The 21,848-nt window shown below is 37.6% G+C and overlaps 1 protein-coding gene across 1 annotated transcript in view; it reads right to left on the bottom strand.

Moving 5' to 3' along the window:
• Positions 1–21,848, bottom strand: part of ATF6 (activating transcription factor 6) — a 210,081-nt gene that overhangs the window by 147,336 nt on the left and 40,897 nt on the right. The window contains exons 8-9 of the mRNA XM_025388269.1: positions 8,941–9,126; positions 7,592–7,683 (exon numbers count right to left, since the gene is read on the bottom strand). Coding sequence (XP_025244054.1) covers positions 7,592–7,683; positions 8,941–9,126 — 278 coding nt within the window. The remainder of the gene's footprint in view (positions 1–7,591; positions 7,684–8,940; positions 9,127–21,848) is intronic.

The following is a 21,848-nucleotide window of genomic DNA, read 5'->3' as shown; positions in this document are numbered from 1 at the left end:
CCCAGTAATGGGATGGCTGGGTCATATGGTACATCTAGTTCTAGATCCTTGAGGAATTGCCATACTATTTTCCATAATGGTTGAACTAGTTTACAATCCCACCAACAGTGTAAAAGTGTTCCTATATCTCCACATCCTCTCCAGCACCTGTTGTTTCCTGACTTTTTAATGATCGCCATTCTAACTGGTGTGAGATGGTATCTCATTGTGGTTTTGATTTGCATTTCTCTGATGGCCAGTGGTGATGAGCATTTTTTCATGTGTCTGTTGGCTGTATGAATGTCTTCTTTTGAGAAATGTCTGTTCATATCCTTTGCCCACTTTTTGATGGGGTTGTTTGTGTTTTTCTTGTAAATTTGTTTGAGCTCTTTGTAGGTTCTGGATATTAGCCCTTTGTCAGATGAGTAGATTGCAAAAATTTTCTCCCATTCTGTAGGTTGCCTGTTCACTCTGATGGTAGTTTCTTTTGCTGTGCAGAAGCTCTTTAGTTTAATGAGATCCCATTTGTCAATTTTAGCTTTTGCTGCCGTTGCTTTTGGTGTTTTAGACATGAAGTCTTTGCCCATGCCTATGTCCTGAATGGTACTACGTAGGTTTTCTTCTAGGGTTTTTATGGTATTAGGTCTAACATTTAAGTCTCTAATCCATCTTGAATTAATTTTCGTATAAGGAGTAAGGAAAGGATCCACTTTCAGCTTTCTACTTATGGCTAGCCAATTTTCCCAGCACCATTTATTAAATAGGGAATCCTTTCCCCATTTCTTGTTTCTCTCAGGTTTGTCAAAGATCAGATGGCTGTAGATGTGTGGTATTATTTCTGAGGACTCTGTTCTGTTCCATTGGTCTATATCTCTGTTTTGGTACCAGTACCATGCTGTTTTGGTTACTGTAGCCTTGTAGTATAGTTTGAAGTCAGGTAGCGTGATGCCTCCAGCTTTGTTCTTTTGACTTAGGATTGTCTTGGAGATGCGGGCTCTTTTTTGGTTCCATATGAACTTTAAAGCAGTTTTTTCCAATTCTGTGAAGAAACTCATTGGTAGCTTGATGGGGATGGCATTGAATCTATAAATTACCTTGGGCAGTATGGCCATTTTCACGATATTGATTCTTCCTATCCATGAGCATGGTATGTTCTTCCATTTGTTTGTGTCCTCTTTTATTTCACTGAGCAGTGGTTTGTAGTTCTCCTTGAAGAGGTCCTTTACATCCCTTGTAAGTTGGATTCCTAGGTATTTTATTCTCTTTGAAGCAATTGTGAATGGAAGTTCATTCATGATTTGGCTCTCTGTTTGTCTGTTATTGGTGTATAAGAATGCTTGTGATTTTTGCACATTAATTTTGTATCCTGAGACTTTGCTGAAGTTGCTTATCAGCTTAAGGAGATTTTGGGCTGAGACAATGGGGTTTTCTAAATATACAATCATGTCATCTGCAAACAGGGACAATTTGACTTCTTCTTTTCCTAACTGAATACCCCTGATTTCTTTCTGTTGCCTAATTGCCCTAGCCAGAACTTCCAACACTATGTTGAATAGGAGTGGTGAGAGAGGGCATCCCTGTCTTGTGCCAGTTTTCAAAGGGAATTTTTCCAGTTTTTGCCCATTCAGTATGATATTGGCTATGGGTTTGTCATAAATAGCTCTTATTATTTTGAGGTACGTTCCATCAATACCGAATTTATTGAGCGTTTTTAGCATGAAGGGCTGTTGAATTTTGTCAAAAGCCTTTTCTGCATCTATTGAGATAATCATGTGGTTCTTGTCTTTGGTTCTGTTTATATGCTGGATTATGTTTATTGATTTGCGAATGTTGAACCAGCCTTGCATCCCAGGGATGAAGCCCACTTGATCATGGTGGATAAGCTTTTTGATGTGTTGTTGAATCCGGTTTGCCAGTATTTTATTGAGGATTTTTGCATCGATGTTCATCAGGGATATTGGTCTAAAATTCTCTTTTTTTGTTGTGTCTCTGCCAGGCTTTGGTATCAGGATGATGTTGGCCTCATAAAATGAGTTAGGGAGGATTCCCTCTTTTTCTATTGATTGGAATAGTTTCAGAAGGAATGGTACCAACTCCTCCTTATACCTCTGGTAGAATTCAGCTGTGAATCCATCTGGTCCTGGACTTTTTTTGGTTGGTAGGCTATTAATTATTGCCTCAATTTCAGAGCCTACTATTGGTCTATTCAGGGATTCAACTTCTTCCTGGTTTAGTCTTGGAAGAGTGTAAGTGTCCAGGAAATTATCCATTTCTTCTAGGTTTTCCAGTTTATTTGCGTAGAGGTGTTTATAGTATTCTCTGATGGTAGTTTGTATTTCTGTGGGGTCGGTGGTGATATCCCCTTTATCATTTTTAATTGCGTCGATTTGATTCTTCTCTCTTTTCTTCTTTATTAGTCTTGCTAGTGGTCTGTCAATTTTGTTGATCTTTTCAAAAAACCAACTCCTGGATTCATTGATTTTTTGGAGGGTTTTTTGTGTCTCTATCTCCTTCAGTTCTGCTCTGATCTTAGTTATTTCTTGCCTTCTGCTAGCTTTGGAATGTGTTTGCTCTTGCTTCTCTAGTTCTTTTAATTGCGATGTTAGAGTGTCAATTTTTGATCTTTCCTGCTTTCTCTTGTGGGCATTTAGTGCTATGAATTTCCCTCTACACACTGCTTTAAATGTGTCCCAGAGATTCTGGTATGTTGTATCTTTGTTCTCATTGGTTTCAAAGAACAACTTTATTTCTGCCTTCATTTCGTTATGTACCCAGTAGTCATTCAGGAGCAGGTTGTTCAGTTTCCATGTAGTTGAGCGGTTTTGATTGAGTTTCTTAGTCCTGAGTTCTAGTTTGATTGCACTGTGGTCTGAGAGACAGTTTGTTATAATTTCTGTTCTTGTACATTTGCTGAGGAGTGCTTTACTTCCAATTATATGGTCAATTTTGGAGTAAGTATGATGTGGTGCTGAGAAGAATGTATATTCTGTTGATTTGGGGTGGAGAGTTCTATAGATGTCTATTAGGTCTGCTTGCTGCAGAGATGAGTTCAATTCCTGGATATCCTTGTTAACTTTCTGTCTCGTTGATCTGTCTAATGTTGACAGTGGAGTGTTGAAGTCTCCCATTATTATTGTATGGGAGTCTAAGTCTCTTTGTAAGTCTCTAAGGACTTGCTTTATGAATCTGGGTGCTCCTGTATTGGGTGCATATATATTTAGGATAGTTAGCTCTTCCTGTTGAATTGATCCCTTTACCATTATGTAATGGCCTTCTTTGTCTCTTTTGATCTTTGATGGTTTAAAGTCTGTTTTATCAGAGACTAGGATTGCAACCCCCGCTTTTTTTTGTTCTCCATTTGCTTGGTAAATCTTCCTCCATCCCTTTATTTTGAGCCTATGTATGTCTCTGCGTGTGAGATGGGTCTCCTGAATACAGCAGACTGATGGGTCTTGACTCTTTATCCAGTTTGCCAGTCTGTGTCTTTTCATTGGAGCATTTAGTCCATTTACATTTAAGGTTAAGATTGTTATGTGTGAACTTGATCCTGCCATTATGATATTAACTGGTTATTTTGCTCGTTAGTTGATGCAGTTTCTTCCTAGCCTCGATGGTCTTTACATTTTGGCATGTTTTTGCAATGGCTGGTACCGGTTGTTCCTTTCCATGTTGAGTGCTTCCTTCAGGGTCTCTTGTAAGGCAGGCCTAGTGGTGACAGAATCTCTAAGCATTTGCTTATCTGTAAAGGATTTTATTTCTCCTTCACTTATGAAACTTAGTTTGGCTGGATATGAAATTCTGGGTTGAAAATTCTTTTCTTTAAGAATGTTGAATATTGGCCCCCACTCTCTTCTGGCTTGTAGAGTTTCTGCCGAGAGATCTGCTGTAAGTCTGATGGGCTTCCCTTTGTGGGTAACCCGACCTTTCTCTCTGGCTGCCCTTAAGATTTTTTCCTTCATTTCAACTTTGGTGAATCTGGCAATTATGTGTCTTGGAGTTGCTCTTCTCGAGGAGTATCTTTGTGGCATTCTCTGTATTTCCTGGATTTGAATGTTGGCCTGCCCTACTAGGTTGGGGAAGTTCTCCTGGATGATATCCTGAAGAGTGTTTTCCAACTTGGTTCCATTTTCCCCCTCACTTTCAGGCACCCCAATCAGACGTAGATTTGGTCTTTTTACATAATCCCATACTTCTTGCAGGCTTTGTTCATTTCTTTTTCTTCTTTTTTCTTTTGGTTTCTCTTCTCGCTTCATTTCATTCATTTGATCCTCAATTGCTGATACTCTTTCTTCCAGTTGATCGAGTCGGTTACTGAAGCTTGTGCATTTGTCACGTATTTCTCGTGTCATGGTTTTCATCTCTTTCATTTCGTTTATGACCTTCTCTGCATTAATTACTCTAGCCGTCAATTCTTCCACTTTTTTTTCAAGATTTTTAGTTTCTTTGCGCTGGGTACGTAATTCCTCCTTTAGCTCTGAGAAATTTGATGTACTGAAGCCTTCTTCTCTCATCTCGTCAAAGTCATTCTCCGTCCAGCTTTGATCCGTTGCTGGCGATGAGCTGCGCTCCTTTGCCGGGGGAGATGTGCTCTTATTTTTTGAATTTCCAGCTTTTCTGCCCTGCTTTTTCCCCATCTTTGTGGTTTTATCTGCCTCTGGTCTTTGATGATGGTGATGTACTGATGGGGTTTTGGTGTAGGTGTCCTTCCTGTTTGATAGTTTTCCTTCTAACAGTCAGGACCCTCAGCTGTAGGTCTGTTGGAGATTGCTTGAGGTCCACTCCAGACCCTGTTTGCCTGGGTATCAGCAGCAGAGGCTGCAGAAGATAGAATATTTCTGAACAGCGAGTGTACCTGTCTGATTCTTGCTTTGGAAACTTCCTCTCAGGGGTGTACTCCACCCTGTGAGGTGTGGGGTGTCAGACTGCCCCTAGTGGGGGATGTCTCCCAGTTAGGCTACTCAGGGGTCAGGGACCCACTTGAGCAGGCAGTCTGTCCCTTCTCAGATCTCAACCTCCGTGTTGGGAGATCCACTGCTCTCTTCAAAGCTGTCAGACAGAGTCGTTTGCGTCTGCAGAGGTTTCTGCTGCTTTTTTGTTGTTGTTGTTGTGTAGCTGTGCCCTGTCCCCAGAGGTGGAGTCTACAGAGACAGGCAGGTTTCCTTGAGCTGCTGTGAGCTCCACCCAGTTGGAGCTTCCCAGCAGCTTTGTTTACCTACTTAAGCCTCAGCAATGGCGGGCGCCCCTCCCCCAGCCTCGCTGCTGCCTTGCCGGTAGATCACAGACTGCTGTGCTAGCAATGAGGGAGGCTCCGTGGGCGTGGGACCCTCCCGGCCAGGTGTGGGATATGATCTCCTGGTGTGCCTGGTTGCTTAAAGCGCAATATTGGGGTGGGAGTTACCCGATTTTCCAGGTGTTATGTGTCTCAGTTCCCCTGGCTAGGAAAAGGGATTCCCTTCCCCCTTGCGCTTCCCAGGTGAGGCGATGCCTCGCCCTGCTTCAGCTCTCGCTGGTCGGGCTGCAGCAGCTGACCAGCCCCGATTGTCCGGCACTCCCTAGTGAGATGAACCCAGTACCTCAGTTGAAAATGCAGAAATCACCGGTCTTCTGTGTCGCTCGCGCTGGGAGTTGGAGACTGGAGCTGCTCCTATTCGGCCATCTTGCTCCGCCCCCCCTTGGTAACTTTTAAAGCTACAGAGGGCTTCCCAAGACCTAAAGTTTGAGAACTGCTAAATAATGGCACATTCACACTACAAAAAAACTATGTAGTATTAAAAGAGAATAACGTATTCACATATTTTAAAGAAAGCACAATTTGTATATAATTCTTTCACATAAAACCAAAATTTTTAAACTAAATACATATAAACACAAAGACACAACACGAATGTGGGTATAGATGTTTATATATTCTATATGAAATGTTCTTCCTGTATCTTACCTAAATAATTCCTAATCTTCTTTTAGATCTTAAGTCAATCACTTCTTTCTCAGAGAAACCTTGCCTTACTTCCCTAACTAGGTCAAGTGACCCTATTATATGGGCTTATGATATCATATACCTTTCCTTCATGGCACCTAATGTTACAATTTTGCATTTATTTGTGTAATCATTTTGATTAGTATATGTCACCTATATTAGATTATAAATGTCATGAGAGCAGGGGTTGATTATATTATTTTCTCAAATTTCCTGTATATTTGAAAATCTTCATAACAAAATGTTTTTTTAAAGAAAGATTATTCAACTTTAACTCCTTTCAATTCTCAACCAATTTTAATATAGACTTCTTCATGCCTAATCCTACTAAATCTGCTTTCCAAGATTACAAGTGATCTGATAATTGCCAAATTCAGCTTTCTGTGTCTCCCCAGCTCTCAGCAGCATGTGATACCACTGCCCAAGACCTGCTTGAAACTCTTTTTACTTTGGCTTCAAAAAGCTACTTTCTTTCAGTTCTTCCCCTAATTTGCTGTGATTCCCTAATTTCTTTTCCCAAGGCTATCTACTATTCATACTGGTGTCCCGCAGATTCTTCTTACTTTCCTTCCTCTACTTGTTCTCCTTGGATAATCCCATCTACTCCACTAACATTATCTGTCTGTCAGTCTATCTACCTATTTATAATGTTAATTCTCAATATCTAGTCAGTGCCACAAACTTACTATACTTAAAAACTATTGTCTTTCTTCATAAAACTGTCTGTCTGTCTATGTTTGCTTCCTCAGATGACAGCACCACCATTCAGTCCCTCAAGATAGAAATTTTTGAATTATCCTTAACTTCCCTCTTTTCTTCCTCATGTCCCACATTATACCAGTTAACAAATCCCACAAAATCTACATAAGAGAGGTACCCTAAGATTGCCCATCCTTTTTATAACCATAGTATAAGTTCAGACTCTCATTTATTACCTGAAATACCTCAATAGTCTTCTAATGCTTTCTCTGCCAATAGTCTCTCCTCACTCCAGTCTATACTCAATATAACCCTCAAAATCCTCTTCCTAATATGCAAAGCTGATTATGTTACCCTCCACCTAAAATCTAGGGGTGCCTCATTGTACACAGCAGCACCTATACCTCTAGTCATACATCTAGCCTCATGCAGACTCCCCACATATACAAGATACACTGAACTTTTTACTTTTTTATGATCATGTCATACCATTTCATAACTGTGCCTTTAAACATGCTGTTCCCTTTGCCTGGCATGCCCTTATCATACTTTGCACATGGCAAACTGATATCACAGTTCAATGTTCAGCTTCCTTCGTAGGTATCTCCCTTATAACTCAGTCACTCAACAAAAAACGTATCGAGTACCCATCAATACGACAAGAACCTTCACCTCAAGGAACTCGTACTCTGTATTATGTTAGGACTCATTAACCCTGCTATTATTACGTTCATCACATTATACCATAGTCATCCTTCTACTTGTCTCTCCTCCCAGCTGGATCATGAGATCTTTGAAGGCATGGCTCCTGTCTCATTACTCTTTACACATCTTGAAAAACAAATCATTTTTTCTCTAGTTTATGATGAAAGCTAAAAAATAATGAGAATTTAAGTTTTTAGCATTAGTATCCAAAACAAGTATCTATTCACTTACCTCATAGGTCCATAGTTCAGTATTATAAATGCCAATACTATCATCACACAGACAGCTCTTCGCTTTGGACTAGGGACTTTAAGCCTCTGGTTCTAAAGGAAATGACCACATTAAATACAATTAAACTACCCATCAATTTCAGAAAAAGCAACACTTAAGATTAGAATTTTCCTCTTTACCAGTTACGTAAATACCTTGTCTTATAAATACCTTGTCTTATTTTTTTAAAAAAACATCAAAGGTGTGTAAATAATACTTTTCAAGACTAGAGCAGAGACTTTCAAGTTCCCCTTTCTAGCAGGGAGAGAAAAGGAGAGAAGCAGAAGAGAAAAAAAACACAGCAGCCACTCCATTGCAGTTGCCTCTTCACCCAAGAGGAAAGAATTCAATATATATCTGTATATATATTTTTTTGAGACGGAGTGTCACTTTGTCGCCAGGCTGGAGTGCAGTGGCGCCATCTCGGCTCCCGGCGATCTCCGCCTCCAGGGTTCCAGCGATTCTGCTTCCTCAGCCTCCCAAGTAGCTGGGATTACAGGTGTGCGCTACCACACCCAGCTAACTTTTGTATTTTTAGTAGAGATGGGGTTTCACCATGTTGGCCAGGATGGCCTTGATCTCCTGACCTCGTGATATGCCCGCCTCAGCATCCCAAAGTGCTAGAATTACAGACGTGAGCCACCACGCCCGGCCAGAATCAACATTTTTATATTTTTATGGATCCCCAAAGAATTTTGAGACACTTCTATAGTTTGCCTCCCTAACCTTTTAAATCATTGTTTTCAGTAAAATACAGGAGTATACCCATGTACTCAGGGCCAAGAGAAAAAGAATAGTGTAAGAAGTCCCATTCGATAGGCATCTGTATGGTTCAGCACTGCAGTGAGAAATTCTGAAAACAGTAAATTTCCCGAATAGAACTGAGGAGATTAACCCTCTTGGAGTCAGCATAGTAACAGAATGCAAAAATCACATTAGTTGTTAGGTGGACTGAGAAAAAATAAAAACACTTTTATTTTATATTGCTTTCTTTTTTAAAAGGAACAATATGGCAGGGCTATTTAGAAGCCTCAATGTGATTCATTTAGTCAGAAAAGAGGGTGTTAAGGCAATGAGTGAAGAGAAACCCAGGAAAAGGAGACAACTTTTCTATGTAGACTGGAGAGTGCAATTCAAAGGGTCCTCTTCAAAGGCTTTATCCTTACTGCAAATGTTTTAGGACTGATTGTACCCTTCTTTTCCTAGCACAATTGTTTACACAATTTAATTTAAAATGTAAAAGTTTATCTATTTATTTATCCAGGGGATACTTTAGCCCATCTCGACCCAGCCCTATTACTAACACTTACCTCTGACACAACCTCATCCAGCTGCCGCTTCAGTGTTCCATTTTCTTTCTTCAGTTGCTCGTTCTCTGAAAGGGCAGCCTTTAATCTCGCCTCTAACCCTAGCATATATTCTTTCTTCTTCTTGCGAGACTGACAAGCAGATTCTCGATTTTTTATCATACGTTGTTGTCTCCTTAGCACAGCAATCTAGAAAAAGTTACAATGAATCAGAATATCCTGGTTTTAGAATCAGATGAAATAGATCAGAATAGACTAATTTTTACAATTATTTTTAACTGTTTTTTCAAAGCACAGGTTACTAGTTGTTTCAAAACAGGTTTGAAAAAACACTGCTCAAACTAAATATGTTAAAAATCAAATGGTTAAATAAGGCCTTCTAAAACCCAAATGTTAAATAATTTCCTCTGATGTTTTCTAAGGCTCATGTATTAATCTTCTAATTTTCCCCTTAGAAACTCCCTCAGAAAGTATCTTTAAATATATACGCATATATACATACATCTTAAATCTACATCTCTGGCCCTGAAATGGCTATGCCCCAGAACCATATATTCAATTAATTATAAGACCACTTCTACTTACACAGTTATTACCACTTCAAATCCATTATGTGCAAACTGAACTCACTATCTCCCTTTAACTAGATTTTTAAAAAATCTATCCATCTTCTATCAATAGTAACTTCTATCAATAATATTATTTTTCTTTATTCACTATATTCAGTCCTTCTCAATCCCTCATTCACTCATTGAATATGTTAAAAGTATATACTAATGACCAAGTTTACTCCAGTGAAAATGTGTCTCAGTTATTCCTTTCTCTCTATTCCCTCTTCCATTCTCCTAATACAGGCACTCATTAACTCATCCCTGTACCACTGCAACAGACTCCTATTTCAATTGTTTTCCATCTCATCCTGTCTACCATTTCTTAGATAACTTCTCCCAAGAAGATATTTTTATCTTACTACTCAATTGCAAAAACAAGCTAGTCATATATCCCTGCTACCCATCTTTTCTTTTAAGGTCTTCCATATTGTGACCTCCCACTGCCTAACGAGACCTTCTGCCCTAAATCTACAGCTATTCAAGCCACATTCCTCCAATCTTATCATTTAAGGCTACTCCATAATCTCCATACATGTCTAACTTGTTTCATTATTCACATAGTTTATTTCCACTTGGAATGCTATCTCCTCCACTAATCTAATTCCAAGGCCCATTCAAATTCAATTATTCTAACCTACCCTTATTTTTTATTTTCTCTGAACATCTTATACCCTTAGAATTTGGAGGATACACTGGAACACTCTAATGCTCTCAATTGTTTCAAGAATGTTAACTCTCTCTCTCTTTCCCCACCTGAATTTTATAGGTTGAAAGCCAAACCACATCTGATCCTACTTTTTTGTAGGCTATACCAACAATATCTACTACAATAGAAACTTACTGAGCGAAATTATTTTTGTTATATCTTCTAAATTAAGTTATGAAGCCTATTATTACACATTAGTCTAATTTCTTTGGGGAAGTGAGAGAGGTGGCAAAATTAAGTCCATAAAAAGCACCAACCTACATTAAATTGATTAGTATGAGTATACGGATGGCTGCATTACTAATTTCTATATATTTTGCAATAGACTTTAAAAAGTAACACTCTAGAGTGTTCAATAACTCTTACTGAGACCAGTAAATAAAGTTAAAGAACGTAATCTATTTCTTTTAAAACAACAACACAATTCCCACCCTGATACTACATTTCCTAGAAAGAAAAGTATGCCAAAGTCAACCAAGTGAACTCCCAACACCAAATATTTTCAACAACCTTTAAATCAGAACCCACAAGGAAAAGAAATGTTACATGAAATGTCAAAAAGGGTGTTTTTTATTTAAACTACAAAAATCCTGATTTTTATGAAACCATCATCTGTAAAAATTTCCCTGCATAGTAACTATCTCACTTGTAAGTAATGCTAAACACACACACATGCACACACACTCACACACTCACACACGCACATACAAAGAGCAATGGCAAAGCCATGATGGATTGATTATTCACCAAATGCAAACTATTCTCTGGACAATGCCACTTTGTTCAGTCTACTTTTATTTTTAGTGATCTTCATTGTTACTTAGGATGCCAGTGTCCGTAATTAATACTAGAGGGCTGAAGTACACAGAACACAGAACAGGGACATAAAAGTGAAAGTCCCCAGATGGAAGAGTTTATACTAAAAGTTAGACAAAAGGCAACCTTACTTTAAAGGCTAATTAATCTGTGGAATTTAGAGGGGCTTACAGACGGCATACCATTTAATAAATTTCAAACAAGGATTAGGCATTTCTATAAACAATAAAAGCACCTGCATATTACACAGCATTCAAGTTTCAAAGGCTGTCAATCCACGTGCCTCATACTAAAAAAATGAAAACCATCTGTGGTCAAATATTCACGTCCTCCCATAGAAAAAGATACATTATAATAGTTCTGAAAATAAATATTCAACACTACCAATAAATACAGAGGGTAAAGACAGTAAAAATAAATGAAACCCACAGCAATCACCAAATACAGGGCTCCAATGTTTTCTCTCAGCAAGCCATCTTCAGCTATCTGAATATAAAATATTTAAATTATTCTATACTTCCTAGGCAAAAAAAAATATGATCTTTAGGCTAAATACACATACACATTGTGGTGTCTGGTATTTCTTTAAGCAGGGGGGAAGTGGGTATTTTCCTATATAAGAAAAAAACGATTACACTGTATGTAATTCTGTTTGGTAAACTGCCTTTGCACATACAATGTATCACAATGACTTCTGACATGCAATAATGGCAGCACAGATTTTAAATTATCTTGATGTTTCATAATACATTCAATTAATCTCCTCTTGTTGAAATTACTATAGTTTTCGAGATTCTTTAAAATAAGCCTCATCATTTAATCCACTGTTAAGAGAGTAGAAAAGCCAAGGCTAGAACTTAGGTCAGTTGACTCCAAGTCCAATGATACTTACACAACAGCTTCAAACTGCTTTTAAATATCAAATAGAGAGGCTTCATCACAGCATAAACTCTAACCTCAGAGAACTGTGTGGTTACTTTAATTATGCGCCTGTCTGAAAACAGAGACTTGTGGAACTGCTTGTATCTGGAAGCCTAATCTCTCTGTTAGCAATCTGAAAACATAAAATCAATACTCTGGCCCATTAACCAATTGACACATCTCCCTTATGGGCATATCAGATGATATAATACAGACTGAAATAAGCAGATAGCTGGCCAGTTCCTGCTTCTGATCATCCTGCCTCCAGACAACTCTCCCACCAGGCATCTTGCCTTGGAAAAAGTAAAAAGAACAAAAGAAAAAAACTCCACGGCTGCAAAATAGTTTCCTTTTAGTGCCACTGCACTATAAAATGTAGTGTTTCATTTAGTAAACACTTATTTGACTGTACGAAAGACTTACATAAAAGGAAAACTTTCACAAATGGACAAGTTCCTTTGAAGGCTGCATCAATGTAAGAGTCAAAGTTTCAAGTACGTCCACATTTTGTTTTTAATTTAATTTTTTGAGACAGAATCTCACTCTGCCACCCAGGCTGGAGTGCAGTGGCACAATTACGGCTTACTGCAGCCTCAACCTCACAGGTTCAACAGATCCTCCAGCCTCAGGCCCCCCAGTAGCTGGGACTACAGATGCATGCTACCGTGCCTGGCTAGTTTATATTTTTGTAGAGATAGGATCTCTCTATGTTGTCCAGGCTGGTCTTGAACTCCTGGGCTCAAGCAATCCTCCTCCTGCTTCAGCTTGTCAAAGTGCTGGCCCAGCTTGTTGTAATCTAATTATCAATTTAATTTAAGGTTTTAATTTTAAAAACCTTATTGATTGATAAACACTGAAAGCTATGATAGTCTTTTTATTAACAAAATTCACTAAAGCCTTGTTTCTGTGATGTCGCTAAGAGATAAGCTCAATTACTATAAATCAAATTAGATATAATATTAGATAGGAGTCAGGAGTGGTGGCTCACACCTGTAATCCCAACACTTTGGTAGGCTGAGGCAGGAGGATCACTTGAGGCCAGGAGTTTGAGAACAGCCTGGGAAACATAGGAAGACCTCGTCTCTATAAAAATAAAAAATTAGCTGAGCATCATGGTGCACAATTGTAGTCCTAGCTACCCTGGAGGCTGAGACAGGAGAATCACTTGAGCCCAGGAGGTTGAGGTTGCAGTGAGCCATGATCGCACTACTGTACTCCAGCCTGGGTGACAGAGTAAGAGCCTAGCTCCAAAAAAAAAATTAAAATGGGATTTTTATGCTAAGAAATACATTCGAATATTTCACGTAAATTCAAGTCAGATCAAGTATCGATAACCTATGGAAGAATCACACAGTAATCACTGACTTGCTGCATATCTTTCTAACAGTTCTTAATCTCATTTGGCTGAATCTTGCCCTCTAAACTGATAGATAAAGTGGAAGCCATTACTGATTAACCTCTTCACTGTATCTGATCAAAAATAAAAATACAATCTTTCAATTAAATAAAAATTACATAACATACATTATTGCATATGTATTGCAGTAAACATATTTATAGATACATTATTAAAAAACACATATAGTTAAAATCATTGACAAATTTAATTTGTGGCAATCCTTACAAATACATTTAAAAATTTAACTTGATTTTTGTTAAGAATCTTACGTACACTTCTTTTTTCTCATTAAATTGTTTAAAGCCGAAAAAAAGAGAAAATTTAGACTTCCACTTTCTCTACTCCTCAGTCTCATGACAGTCAAAATTTTATTTTACTCTTTCTATTAAGTTTTGTGTGTATGTATGCATATAACCAGTTCCCATTTGCCAAAAATTAAAGAAGCTTCATACTGACAACCTGAACCATTTATTTGGCAGATTATCAAGGAGATAATCTTCATCCTGCAAACTATTTCCTTCTAATTTTTTAAATGAAGAATGCCTTCTGATATGTAGTATAATTTCCAGGATGAGAACAGATAACAGACAAAGTCCCTGCTAGATTGTAGGATGGGGCTACCCTACCAATCTCATCTTCTGAATGAAGGTAAAGAACAACCAAAAGAGAGGTAAAAGCAGGAGTATGCACCACATGCTCTTAGGAAAGCCACACCATGGGCACAGCCTCTTGAAGAATGGAGGGACTCAAGTCCTGTACACAGGGATCTTCAAAGGAGCCGCAAAATGATTTCCTGTTATTTCAGTTAATGACTCCACTTGATGTAACTATAAAAAAGTAATACTTGATGTAACTAAACAAAAGAAATACTTGATGTAACTAATAAAAGTAATAGTAATTTAAGTCATTAAATGAAAATACAAAATTGGAAGTTAGGTGTCCTTAATTCCTGACCCAGCATTGCAATGACTTAATTGGACAATCAAAAAAAAAAAAAAGGAAAGTCACGTCGCCTTGTAGGGTCTATTTACATATTAGTAAAAAGAGAGAGTTAAGCCAGAATAGTGCTTTTGACATTATTATAACCCAATATCAGGTTTATCACTTTAGTAAATCACTACAGCCTTTAAAAACAATTTGACAGAAAAGCACAGGACAGAATAAAAGAAAAAGGGTGCTTTATATGTAGTAAGAGTTGTTTCATGAGATTGTGTGTAAGAGAGAAAGAGAAGTTAAATACATTTCTTACTGTGGATTGTGAATAAAGAAGTTTAAAGCCACTTCATTAGTCCTCTAAAGGTCTCATCCAATCCGAAAACAAAATAATTCTAGAGCTGCTGCTAAATAGATACACTTAATTTAATTGGCACAACGACGTAGCACAATAATGACTACTATATAATAAAATATGGATCTTATTAGTTTTGCTAAAGGTTTCATTTGATACCACCAAATTATTCAAATAAGGTCAATCTTTCTAAAACTTTGTCCCTCATGACTTAAAACTATCTGCTACTTTAATTTTTAAAAATTAAATCTTAAAACTATCTTAATTTTTGAAAATTAAATCTTAAAACTATCTTAATTTTTATGAATTAAGAAAAAACATTTGTAAGGGGAGAAAAAAGGTAGCACCAAGTTTCGAGATTTGCATAATTTGTTCTTTTTATTTTTCTTTTCTTTTTTGTTTTCCCATAAAGTTGTAAGCAAAGGACTTGGGTAATTTAAAGTCTGAGCTGCATCAGGACTACCTTGAAAGTAAAGCCTCTATTAATGGAGCACAGAGTAATGACGACAGCACTAGATTAGGAGAAGACCAGTTATAATTGAGCTAGGCTTGAATCCTAACTCAATTATAAGTGGTCAAATGACCTCACCTCAAATGCGGTGAGAATCAAATGGGTAATAGACATGAAAGTTCTCTGTAAGCTATAATATACCATACAAATATGACTTTCAGGAAAATTATGTAACACACACACACAGAGAGAGAGAGAGAGAGAGAGAGAGAGAGAGAGGAGGCAAAATTATTACTTCCATCAAGAATGTAACTCACAGCTGCTCTGATATACCATGCAACTAAAGCAATATTGAAAATACCTGCTCCTTTTCCAGCTCCCATTTTCAGATTTTAAGTTTTAAAATTAACACACACACACACAAAAGCATGAAATCTTATTTAGTCACTACAGAAGCAGAAAAAGTGCCTAAAACTTAACATTTCCCTGGACACTCTGTCTGTTCCTTACTCTGTATTCCTCAGGGTCCTGATTCATTTCAAAGAGCTGTTATAAGATTTAAAGACAGTATTTACAAGTTATGCACTTAGAAAAGTGCCTGGCACATAGTACTTTATTAACATTAGCCATCTTAGCAATATGACATTTGTTGAATCACTTAGCTAGTTGATTCCTTCAGTAGTAAAATGGGAATAAATGCCCCCTTCACAAGGACTTTGTGAAACCCAGTAAATATTGGGTCGACTGACAGAATTGTAATATTGACAGGTGATTGAACTATTTTATTAATGTAAATTATTGAAGTTGATAAAAGAATGTACCTATTCTTAGAAAATGCACACTGAAAAAATTAGGGGTAAAATACTGTGAGGTATGTAATTTACCCCTAAAATAGTTCAGGAAAAAAATTGTGTGTATAGGGATGGATGGATGGTTAGATGGTGGATGGGTGGATGGATGGATGGATGGATGCCGGATGGATGCCGGATGGATGGGTAGGTAGGTAGATAAAGAATAAGCCAGCAAATTGGGTAAAAGGTTAACAACAAGTGAATCTGGCTGAAGAATACCTGAGTGTTCTCTGTACTATTTTTGTTTTTGTACTTTTTGAAATTTAAAATTATAACCAAATACAAAGTTTAACATGTGCACCCATATAATAACCAAAGTTTAACATGTGGGAGCACACACACACAACTGCAGTGTACACACACTGGGAAGTTATAAGAAGCCATAAGATACTTTCCTTTAGAACTCATACTCAAGGGAGATAAGAGCCACAGAAAAGTCTAACCATAACACTTCAAATTCTTGAATATCATTCTCGAACTACCTGTAAGCAGCCATAAGATCTCTCCTGCTAACAATTAATATTCTTTCACATGGTTATAAAACAGTAATCTTTCAGAGGGAATACCTCTTCAAGAATACACAGCCATCGACACTTTCATTTTTAAAATTTACCATTCTTCTTTGTGAATTATCTATTTGTATATATTGTCCATTGATTGTTGAATTTGCATTTTTCTCACTGATTTATACCTTTATATATTTAAAATGGTTCTTAAAAGACTGTGAAAATGTACACGAGTGTTCAAAGTGGCATTATTCATAACAGACAAAAAGCGGAGACAACCCAAATGTCTACCAACTGATGAATGGATTATCAAAAATGTGGTATATTCATACAACAGAATATTATTCAGCCATAAAAAAGAATAAACACTGATACATGCTTCAACATGGCTGAAGCTTGAAAAACATATGGTAAGTGAAAGAAGCCATACACAAAAGGGCACGTAGTATATGATTCCACTCATATGAAATGTCTGGGACAGACAACTCCACACAGACAGAAAACAGATTAAATGGCTACCAGGGGCTACAGGAAGGGAGGAATGAGGAAAGACTATAGCTAATGGACCATGGGGTTTTCTTTTTAAGGTGACAAAAATATTCTGGAATTAGACAGCAGTGATGGTACCACTAAATTGTACAGTTCAAAAGGGTGACCCTTATGGAATGTGCATTTTATCTCAATGAAGCTGTTAAAAAAAAAAAAAAAAAAGATAACAAAAGAGGTTATAGACTCCCCAGACAAATGCACATGCACATTGCTAACAACTATATGAGGGATGGGGTGAGGTGGGGTAAAGGGGTGTGATGTGATCTGGATTTGTGTCTCTACCCAAATCTCATGTTGAATTGTAATCCCCAATGTTGGAGGAAGGGCCTGGTGAAAGGTGATTAGATCATGGAGGCAGATTTCTGCCTTGCTATTCTCATGATTGTAAGTTCTCATAAGATCTGGTTGTTTAAAAGTGTGTAGCACTTTCCCCTTCTCTGTCTTTCTCCTGCTGTAGCCATGATGTGCCAGCTTCCCCCTCACCCACAGCCATGATTGTAAATTTCCGGAGGCTTCCCCAGTCATGCCTCCTGTACAGCCTGCAGAACCATGAGACGATTAAACCTCTTTTCTTTATAAATCATCCAGTTTCAGGTATTTCTTTATAGAAGTGTGAGAACTGACTAATACAGCATGCTGATTATGGAAACACTGAAACCCATGCAAGGACTCCATTAAGCCCTGTGACTTCTCAATTAGAAATATCTCAATGGAGGACCATTTGGTAAAACCTATCAAAATTGAACAAGTACCTACCTTCTGGCCCAGCAAATCCAATTCTAAAAATTTCTCCCATAGATATATTTGTATATGAACAAAATGAAATAAGTACCAAATTATTCAATGTAGAAATGTTTATAAAGAAAAAGACTGCAAAATTTTACAGTAATTATGGCACCCCTATGAAGTAGGTTACTATGTAGCTATTAAAATGCAGCTATTAAAAGAATAAGAAAAAGGCCAGGCACGGTGGCTTATGCCTGTAATCTCAGCACTTTGGGAGGCCACTGCAGGAGGATCATTTGAGACCAGGAGTTCAAGACCACCCTGCGCAATATAACAAGACCCCCATCTCTACAAAAAAAAAAAAAATCAAAATTTAGCCAGGTGGCACATATCTAGCTACTCAGGAACCTGAGGCAGGAGGATTGCTTAAGCCCAGGTATTCAAGGCAATAGTGAGCTATGATCGTGCCACTGCACACGACTGCAACAGAGCGGCAGACAGTCTTTTAAAAAAAAAAAAAAAAGAACAAGAAGGAAACTTTTTATGCACTGATATGAAAAGATCTCTAAGGTATAAGTGAGAAAAGCAAGCTGCAAGATGACATGTACAGTATACTACCTTTTCTATAAAATAGGTCAATAAATAAAACTGTAAGTACTTATATATTAAAGAACTGTCTCCGGAAGAATGCACACAAAACTAGTAAGAATGACTACCAGACAGGAAAAATGATTTGCAAGAAAGCCTCTGGGGCATAAAAGGACTGTCTCCCTAGAATGAGTCCCCACAAGGTTTTGAGAATGGAAATTAGAGAAAGGAGAGAGAAGTATTTCATTATTTATTAAGATAAAAATCAGAATCCTTAAAAATAATTATTTATTATTCTTACAAAGATGCCAAACTGCTGGGCGCAGTGGCTCATGCCTGTAATCCCAGTACTTTGCGAGGCTGAGGCAGGTGGATCACTTGAGGCCAGGGGTTCGAGAACAGCTTGGCCAACCTGGTGAAACCCCGTCTCTACTAAAAGTACAAAAATTAGCTGGGCAAGGTGGTGCACAGCTGCAGTCCCAGCTACTCAGGAGGCTGAGGCAGGAGAATCGCTTGAACCTGGGAGGTGGAGGTTGCAGTAAGACAAGAGCGCGCCATTATACTCCAGCCTGGGCAACAGAGCGAGACTTTGTCTCAAAAAAGAAAAAAAAATGCCAAACTAAAAAGTACAAATAGTACAGAATAGAGAATGCTAAGGTTGCCATAACATAAATTTATCCTAATGCAATGCATCAGGAAGGGAAAATAAACAAAAAAAAAAAACCTGCTCACTTCCCCTTCCAAAACTACTATAGCCTCAAATGAAACTGAACTGCCAAAATCTTTATTCAAGATAAATGTTTAGAAGCTCCAAACCTACATTTAAAGAGATATTGCAATATTTTAACAAAGCATATTTTCTTTTATTTGCAGAGTTCCTGGTAGCAGCAAAGCCATAATGGAGTCAGCACAGAAGTAATTTTTTTTTACTAAACTCTGGATAACTCCAGCTCTCAAAATCCTTCCTATTGGATTTGTTCTGACAGATTCCTCTACTTTGCAGCCTAAAGAAATATCATGATCTCAACTTCTTGGTTGTTAGAAGTTATTAAAAAGTGCCTATTCGTTATTTATCTTCTGATATCTAAGCTAGCCACATAATTTAAGGAGATTCAGCTCACATTTTGACCTAACCAGAGTCCTATTCTTGGGTGTTACAGATAAAACAAGCAACTTAAATGCCCATTGAAGTTTTGCTTTTTTCCTGAAATAAAACATAGGCACTCTCTGTTTTTCTGAGTTGCTATGCATTGCAAATAGATTATTATAGACATATTTTCTTGAGAAACACACCTCCAGGGAGTCTCTTATGAGTTTTGCTCCTACACGTCTTATTGGGTATGCAAAGAATGCAAGGCCCGGATCACTCTTTTCTCAGGCCATTCTCAAGGTTCAGTTACCAACAAGCAACCTTGAAGGATGAGATAAAATCTCCCTCTGGACAATGAGGAGGCTTGCTTTCTGCTTGCTATAAGCATGATAGATTCTCCAAGCTCACGTTCCTCCACTGCAAGAGAGGAACACTGTGTGCAGGGCACCCATCTAGGCCCATATCACATCACTTCCATAGAACAATACTAAAAATACCTGAAATCCCTAAATTAACTGTACACCAATTCTAGAGAAAGGATATACAAAGTTCTAATTTGGTATGACAGGAGAATCCCCTTCATGCCATTTCTAATACCTGCAAACCAGTAGAAAAGGATTCCCCCCAGCAGCTACCTTCTCATGATGGTTCTAGGAACCCAAGGCAGGGACTCCCAAAAGGTAGTCATTTTGGGATGGAGGGGATCAAGTTTCCTAACTATAGGATTTAGAAACAGGGTGAAAGGTGATGAAGAGTTTGGAAGGTATTCAGTGGGGTGACTGAGCCGGAAGGAAGGAGGCTCCTAACGGTAGTTTGTATTCCGTCATCAACCTCACATCTGAGGTTATTTCTAGTTCTGTATTAGTTCTGGAAACTTTTCTTTCCATTATTCCCACTTGGTGATTTCCACTAAAAGTATTTGCTCCAATGTGGCCCACTGTGGAAAATGTAGAATTTTACCACTTTTTTTTCTGGTCTTTTGTGCCAATAACTAAAACAATGTAATTCCTATAACCTTAAAACCAGGGCAGTAATGTTTCATAAACTTCATGGGATTATGATGGGTAGGTGGAAGTAGTGAGTGCAATGCAGATTTAAACAGACTGCTTGTTGTTAAGCCCTTGGTTTGACATGTGGCAACATTAAATAGCCCTTTAAAGAAAGATAAGCATGCTCTCCTATAAAGTTAACTTTGTAGTTCCAAGATTGCCATTATTAAGAAACTGCACAGAGAACTTCTACACTGAAATGAGAGATCATGTTCATTTTTTCCATCAGGATCACAGTCAAAAACAAACCATATTTCTTGAAAACTTAGGTGAGGTCTCCAAGAGTTAAACAAAACAGATTTGCCAGCAAAAGGCAGGAAGAGTAAGATTATAATTTGAACCAGGCAAACTGTTTCATAACAGAAAATGTGGCATTTAATGCAGTTTGCAGAATATGGTATGCTAAAAACGCTACTTATGGCAGTAGCAGGCCTCTAGAGAGTGAAATCAGCCAAACAAAAGAACTAAAAAAGGTAGAAAAAGAAGCCATGTCAGCATTACAAAGCCACAAAAAACTGATATGATTTTTTTCTTGGTGATTTATAATTTTTTTACCATACTTTTGGTTTAAAAGTACAAAAAGTATACGATAAAAACATTTTCTTTTTGACCATTTTAAATTAGGAATTTATATTAATTCAAATTTATCCTAATTTAACAGGACTAGTGTTTTAACAGACACATGTAATACTGAGGTCAACAAAGTTACTAATGCAGAAGACTATACAAGCTGATCAAAGTTCTGCTCTGCGACACCTTCTGGAACAGATTTACTTTGGGTTCCTGAGTGGGTTGGTCTGCTGCTAGGATAGACTAATGTTTCTTTACTTGAAATAAACATTCAGTCAAAATTTCTACCAAAAAAAAAACCTCATATTGAAAGGCTTGGCTCATGTCTCAATGTGCTGGCCAAGTAAAAATAAGCACAAAAACCGCAATGCAGGTTGACTAGAAAATTATTCTAATTGTCCTTAGGTCTCTTTGCATTAAACATAAAGTACTTGAATCTTTCTTTCTTTTATAATCCTGTCAATTCTAAACTTTGAAAAGACTGTGTCTATTCGGCTTTTGTACTCTTAAGGGGGCTCTGTAAATTTAAAGTATTTTTAATGAAATATTTTAGACACAAAAAAAGATAAAGACTAGAACCTTAAAAATACACAGGTCAATGGTATATCACTGTTAAAAAATTAACAATCTAAATGCACATTCATACAATAAATGTACACACTCATACATTTTACATTCATACATTGAGACTTTGCTGACAAAGTCTCAATTAACATGGAAGAACTGGGGGATGTGTGAGACAGGAAAACATAGAACTAATAAGTATTAGCTTTTGTTTCCAGCAGTATTT

Source organism: Theropithecus gelada, chromosome 1 (assembly GCF_003255815.1).
Source record: "Theropithecus gelada isolate Dixy chromosome 1, Tgel_1.0, whole genome shotgun sequence".
NCBI lineage: Eukaryota > Metazoa > Chordata > Mammalia > Primates > Cercopithecidae > Theropithecus > Theropithecus gelada.
This window is presented reverse-complemented; position numbering and strand designations above follow the sequence as displayed.